General features: G+C 56.2%; 1 protein-coding gene across 1 annotated transcript; it reads right to left on the reverse strand.

Moving 5' to 3' along the window:
* Window positions 1–4,001: 4,001 nt before the first annotated feature.
* On the reverse strand, window positions 4,002–5,808 carry LOC124658447 (patatin-like protein 3). The gene is made up of 2 exons (XM_047196778.1): window positions 4,620–5,808; window positions 4,002–4,490 (listed from the first exon to the last, which is right to left on the reverse strand). The coding sequence occupies exons 1-2, from the start codon at window positions 5,715–5,717 to the stop codon at window positions 4,149–4,151; spliced, it is 1,440 nt and encodes a 479-aa protein (XP_047052734.1). The 5' UTR covers window positions 5,718–5,808; the 3' UTR covers window positions 4,002–4,148.
* Window positions 5,809–7,028: the final 1,220 nt, after the last annotated feature.

Raw genomic sequence — 7,028 nt, forward strand, 5'->3', positions numbered from 1 at the left:
CCATGGCGTCCTTACTTTAACCTCCACTTCTTTCTTCTTTTGGTAGTTACCCGCGCCCAACCAAAGCTCTTCTAGATTTACTGGCGTGCGTACCTTGTCGCGGTCAAAAAGGAACACGGTAAAATGTCCCCTTCCAGAGTGGAATTCGATCGTCGGGGGCTACAATCAGTAGAAGAAAGTTCTGAATCGGCAGAGTAGTCGTACTTCACTGTCAAGCCACTGGCTAGGACACTGCTCCTACTTCTGTGCTTCGTTCTGCGCCCGTGAGCAGATCTGACGCCGTTCAGCTCACACACAAACAAGTGTGCTCCATTTCTGTATTCGTCTATTTCTTACACGTTTTGTTCCCTCCCTTGTGCTAGTACTAGCTACGAGTACAAGCAAGAGCATACATCCATCTATCGGAGGTAGAGTACAAAGCTCGTATTTGCCAGATCAATTTCCATTTTCCAAGCTACTTTATACAGCCTTCAAGTCTCATCTTCAAAAGAAATTCCATTCTCTACCTGAAAGCAAGCAACGGAACACAACTACGAAACCAGCCACCTTCCTTAGGCCATCCACCAGACCACCACGCGGCCACCCATTTGGCCCGCATGTCCGGATAGGTAGCCGCGGAAAAATAAGGGGCGACCCATCTCGGGCAGTTGTCCGTGTGGCTGTCCGCCGCGTCCCAAAACCATCCTAATTTTGGGCCTGCATTACGTCGCTGTAGTGCAGACATCAATGGACATAAGGTGTGTCAGTGTGTTCGCTTGTTCATCTCACTAGGCCACATGTTGACGGCGGAACTACCCATGGGTCCTATTAAATGGGATCGACGGGAGACTACACGTCCCCACGCCTAGGGTTTCATAGTTTTTTTGAGCCGCACCTCCTTGAATGGGAGTAGGCACACCGGTAGTGAGCAGTGGCCATACGAAAATGTTGCTCATTGTTTGTTTACCTTATTTTTATATGTTAACCAACCCCTTTAGTGCTATTATTAAATCTAATTAGCAATTTATTTTTTATTTTTTGCTAAATTTGATTTGCTTGTGCAGCATGCGATCCAAATGGAAAGGAGGACGCTGACATGTCCTCCTCTACCCGTGTGGCTATCTAAACATACGAAATTGGAGACAAATCATGTATGCTTTGCGTCACCACGTTGGAGAGCTATCTTCAACGCGGCCTGTCTATCCGATTCTATCATGTTTGGTTGGTCGCGCGGAGAGATAAGGACATGTCGGCGTCCTCCTATCCGTTTGGGTCGCACGCTGCACCTAACGTTGCCACCCATTTGGGCCACGGGAGCTAGCGTATTCTTTTTAGCAATCTTGTCCATTTTTCCACACAAACATCTAAAAAATCGGAAAAATGGCAAATACATTCACATAAAATTATGGTTCCAACATAGATGAAAGTAGCATCAAAAGGATTCGACATGTGACATAGTTCATGAACAAACAAACAACTAACGACATGAATATTGAGTAATCAACTCAATCATGATCTATGATCGATCTTGGATCTCCTTTTGCCTTTTCTCGAACCAAACCATTCTCTCCGGTGGCATGGTGGTCAAGTCGGCCGTGATGATCAAATTATCCTCAGAGATAAGTTTGAGCTCAACTTCTCTTTGCTTGAGCTCAACCTCCTTGGTTTTTGATGTTGACCTTGGTCTTTCATTGGCCTCGTCAATCTCAAGATTCCACGTTTGGACATCGTCGAAGTTCCTCATGGCCTCTTCCTTGTCATGGCATTTGTTTCATCCCTCTTGTCCGTTGACATCTCCTTCTTGGCATACAAGTCCTTCAGTGTGTTGACTAAATAAAGGGCTAAAGAATCAGGCTTCATGTCTGCCTTGGTTGCCTTGTGCTATCGTGGCTAGCCGGCACAAGAGGTCGTGTTTTCGTATGATTGGGCAGCATCGAGATCAATCACCTTGGCATCTTTGGCAGTCTTGCTACCAAGCAACGATGCCTTGTAGTAGCCCTCTTCAAACTTTGGGCACCCTTGGATTTCCTTCCAACAATTAGGCAAGGTAAAAATTTACCTAGATTAACCTCTTTGAAATATTGCAATCCTTGCCATGCCTTCAATTTACAATACAAAGAATGAAATGGAAATGCTTGTATGAGTGAAAACATATAGAATTTCATGTGCAAAGCGATAAAATTAGCAAGTCATTGATGCCGATCACATGATCGTGGGTCGCGGTAAACTTGTCGAATTCCAAGTGAATAAACGACCACCACTTTTGAATGGACAATTCATGGTAGTTTCTCTTAAAGAGGTGTTCCCCAGAGCAACTATGCTCATGGAAGTAGTCATGAATCCTCATAAAAATGGAGCCACCTTTTTCTCGGCGCCGATAATCAGATCTTGTCCAAATGACATCCACACCTCGCATATCATCTTGTCCTCGAGCTCTGTGTAGTTTGGACATTGGTGGGCTCGTCCTCGAACAATGGCGTGCACCCCGTCGATGTCCATCGTACCTTCGCCGCCATTGATCATGTCCTCCACCGCTTCATCATAGTAGGCATCAAAGCCAACATGGGGGTCGCCTAGGTGGGACAAACTGCATTGGCGGCGGCTGCATGGGCGGCTGCATTTTCTGCACTTAGCCAATGGGCACCGCGGTGAACTCAATCATGGGAGTTAGTTGCATGGTGGTTGGGTCAAACTGGCAAGACTTTTGGTTGTACATGTTGCATGCGCCCAACAACGAGGCGGCAGTGGACCGCTCGTCATGTCTTCGCGTGCAGCGGCGGCACGCGTTTGAGAGGTCAAGGATGCTGGGGAAGGTCTCGTTGTTCTGACGGAATCACCCACCTCGAGTGACCCATCCCGTGGTGAGATGGAGAACCTAGGAGGCACCACCGTCTACTCGAAGCGGGGTCTTTGATGTAGAGGTCGGTTCGCGGACGACCCAGAGCTCGCCGTCATGCCACTGCCGAGGCCTGTTGTGGCCATTTGCGCGAGCGTCCCACGGTTGAGCATCGTGATGGCTTGATATGGGCGACCGAGGTGGCTAGAGCCTCCGCGTTGTCCTTGGACTGAAGGGCCGGGAGATCGTCCGCATCCCTCTTCCGTTCCTCGGGGGCGGCTTCGAGCTTCTTCTCGGCGGCCTTCCTCCGGCCCGCCCGCTTCTTGCTCTTGGCGGCCCTGTGGTCTACCGTCCTCTCGAGTTTCGGCTTCTTCAACGCCGTGGCAGCGTTGAGAGGTGATTCAGACTCGGCGGCCACGACGTCTTTGGAGGCGACGGGAGGTGTATCGGCCATGTCACCCTACGGAGTGGACACGAGTGGAAAGTGTTAGGACACCGACTAGTCGGGCAGGAGAGGACAAGGGAAGACACAAGCCACATCAGCACTGTGTCCACTCTCTCGCAAAGCTGGCCTAGTTGTGGGTCGCGGCGGACAACCACCCACATGTGGGTTGCCAAGTTGGGCCGCGGCTTTTGTCCGCGAGGGTCCATTAAGACAGGCCTGAACCAAATGGGTGATGCTGAACTTGGCCAACTGCTAGCCAGCTAACCTGCAAATGATAAAGGAAATTCCTTCTCCCCTGAAAGCAAGCCACATAACTATGTTTGAAATCAATCATCTTCATCCTGGTCAACATCCACATTGCAGAGTCATTGAGCAACACGCAGAGGCCACTCAGTCTGGACGTCCAATTTGGCTAACTGAAATCAATGGAGTTGTTAGCATCCAATCAGCGTCGGATTAAATGGGGGAGTAGGACTAATAACCCGACCACCACCCCGCCGACGGGTTTTTTCGAACCCAGATTGGAGGGAAGATGATTAGAACGGGGAAGAAAATCTAGTGGTGGCTTTCTCAAAGGCGTCTCCTTTAGTCCTTTTTCGCTTTACATGATCGTTCGTACGTACTATTTCAGTTTCTCCAGCCGCTCAGCAATCCTACAGTATTTTGAGGAGAGTTTGGCAGGAATTGATTTGCTTCACAGGGGCCTTTTGAAATTTCAAATCGTACCCCACATGCCAGCGACTCGTCGAGAGGGAAAAAAACAGAGGGAAAAATATAGTGGTGAAGGCATTTCGATTTCCTCTGTTCCATTCCAGTGGCAATGTACAAAACTCGGGAGGTGATCCGTCCACGTCGCACGCACGATCGGGTTTTTGCTATCGGTCCGTGTCAATGCGTGGACGCCGGCGACGGCATGGTGGACGCGGTCCTCCCACCGGTGGTGGCGGTGCCGGAGGCGGACGAGGAGGTGGTGGTGGCCGACGAGAGCCTCGGCGGCGTGGGGGGCGCCAGCGCCACCTGCTTGATGGCCACGTTGGGGAGCATCCCCGGCGGCGAGCTCCTCCTGCGGTCGTGCTCCTTGACCAGCTCGGCCGCGAACGCGTCGAGCTTCTCCCGGTTGGACTTCTCCGAGAGGCGGCGGCCCCGGAACAGCTCCGCCTCCACGTTCCGCTGCGTCAGCATCCCGTCCGCGATCGCCACCACCTTCTTCGGGTCCAGCGAACGGAGGGACTTTATCGAGTGCGCCGGCGCAGCCGCCTGAATTGATCGGAACAGAGAGTTAGAATGAATGTATCTTCTGTGTGTGGCTCGAAGAGCAAGTAACTGATGGCGCCACCGCGTGTATCTGAGAAAGCTCACCTGTATGCGTACGTAGTTGCGGCCGCAGGTGTGGCCGAATGCCATGGCGACGGCCTGGTCGACCATGTCGGCGACGCCCTCGGCGGTGAGTCGCACCATCTCGGCGGGTGACGGGGAGCGCGGGGGCAACGGGGTGCGCCAGCCGCCCGCGGACGGCGTGGCGGAGCCCGAGGAAGCGGTACCGCCGGACGAGGAGCCGGAGCCTATAGACACAACGAGGAGGTCGTCGACCCCGGCGGCGAGCGGGAACTCCTGCTTGTTGTGAAGCACGTGCGTGATGGCGGCCGCCGCGGGGTTGCCCATGGCCGCGACGCCCCCGGACGCGGCGGCGATGGCCGTGCGCCCGTCGACGGAGCGGACGGCCGCGGCGGTGTTGCCCGCGGCGCAGGTGGCGGCGCAGACGTCGCGGAGGCGGAAGTCGAAGCTGTCGCTCTCGACGGCGTCGGCGCGGGAGAAGAGGAAGGGCGCGCCCGTGGCGAGGTCGTAGCACGGCACCAGCAGCGGCGCCACCGTGTCCCGCAGCGTCGCGTCGCCGAACACCTTGCGCAGCGACGAGTAGTTAGAAGACGAGGAGGACCTGTCGGAGGAGGACCTGTTCTCGCCGCGGCGGAACAGGGACGCCCACCTCCCGCGGAGCCAGCCGGCGCCGCCGGAACCACCGCCCCAGCCGCCCTTCCCGAGGCTGGCGGCGACGAACGCGAGCGCGTCGGCCGCCGTGTACCGCGGCCGCCCGTCGTCACCCTTCACGAACAGCATGGCGGCCAGCACGCCGCCGGCCCCCGCCCCGGCCGCGGCGTCGAAGAAGTCGGCGACGCGGGCGTCGGGGTCGCCCGCCTTGGCCCGGAGCGCGGCCTCGAGCCTCGCGAGTGCCGCGGCGGCAAGCAGCGCGTCGCCCGGGCCCGGGCCGCAGCCGTCAATCGCCAGCACCCTGACCCTCGCGCCGGAAGCCCTGGCGGGCGTGCCCGGCAGCGAGCAGGGCCCGGCGGCGGCTCCAGCGCCGCCGTAGAGGAACTTGCTCTCGAGGAAGGAGAAGATCTCGTAGCTGAGCTTGCCGAGGTCCACGTCGGCCTGCGGCTGCTGCTGCGGCGGCGACGCCATGGAGGCAGGGTAGAGGACGGCGGGGGAGTTAATGGTGGAAGCGTGGTGGGGGAGCGCGAGCTTTCGTGCGCGATGCGATGTCGTTATTTACTCCGACTGCAGCGCGAGCGGGCTTCAACAGCTCACAGCGCGCCTCCACCCGCTTATAAATGGGAGACATGGTACAAGCTGACCGCTACAGTGGCTCCAACCTGCAACGCCACAGTCGGAGGCGTATTTCGGTAGAACCCGTTTCCGAGTGGGCCAGGCGGGCTATGTCTACGTGGACGGAAGAAGCGGTGTATGCTTGGCGTGTAGCAGGCCGTACGGTTTGTGTAGATATTCTGCTCCCTCTAAGGGCATCTTCAGTGGGGTGATATATTTCAGACGGCCAAAAGTGGTCGCGATCATCCGTTTGCATCGACTTGCGGATATATTTTATCGCGCGTTCGTTTGCATCTGGGGGTGATCCTATTGGAGCGATCTATTTTTAGATTTGCAACATATTTGAAAGCACAGAAATTAGTACATTTGAAAGCATACAAATTATACAAAGTAGTTCTAGAAGTCTAAACTAGTTGATGCCTGATGTGGTCCCGTTGTTGCGTCGCTCTCTCGCCCGCTTCTCCGCCGCCTCCCGTGCGGCCGCTAGGACTCGGTGCGCTGCCGCGTCCTCTAGCAAACACTACCGCAGCCTCGCGTTGGTGGCGTCGTCCTTCAGCGTCTCGAAGGACTCGACTATAGCCCTCTGCTCCACCGCCCTCTCCTCCGGGGTAGGCGCATCAGGGTCATCGGAAGACCATGATATGTCAGAGTCGGAGTCCTCTGCGGCTACGGCGGCCGCCACCCTGCGTTGTTCCATCTAGGCATCGAACGCCGCGTGGGCCGCCCGCTCCTCCTCTGCTTCCTTCTCCGCTTCAGCCAAGGCCTTGGCGTCCCAGACCGGGTCGAGGAGGTCGTTCGCGTTATCGTCGTCGTCGAACTCCTCGTCGAAGCTCGAGGCCGTGGGAGGTAGAGGTGGAGGCGCGGTAGCCTGGCCGCGGCCGGCGCTGCTCATGGTGGCTCCGGTGGAGGCTGAGCGGCAACGGCGCTACGGTGGAGGTTGTGCGGCGGCTAGGGTTTTGTGGGGAGGAGATGAGATGCTTGCGCCCCTATTTATTTAGATCGGATGCAGGGCGACGGTCGCGACACGCGTGGCATCACCATTACTTCGTGCGCAGAGGTAGGCGACGGCCGCGCGCCACTCGAGGCATCGTCATTTTATGCGGCCGCACACTGCCGAAGCGACGCCTCGACACCAGTACTGGCGGAGAAGACGGATCGACGCTAGGT

Source organism: Lolium rigidum, chromosome 5, assembly GCF_022539505.1.
Source record: "Lolium rigidum isolate FL_2022 chromosome 5, APGP_CSIRO_Lrig_0.1, whole genome shotgun sequence".
NCBI classification, from domain to species: Eukaryota; Viridiplantae; Streptophyta; class Magnoliopsida; order Poales; family Poaceae; genus Lolium; species Lolium rigidum.

Bases quoted from the DNA above. Each gene is read 5' to 3' on its own strand.
- LOC124658447 (XM_047196778.1), bottom strand. From the start codon at position 5,717: ATGGCGTCGCCGCCGCAGCAGCAGCCGCAGGCCGACGTGGACCTCGGC. The intron at 4,491-4,619 runs GTGAGCTTTCTC...CACTCGATAAAG, and splicing joins GCAACTACGTACGCATACAG to TCCCTCCGTTCGCTGGACCC.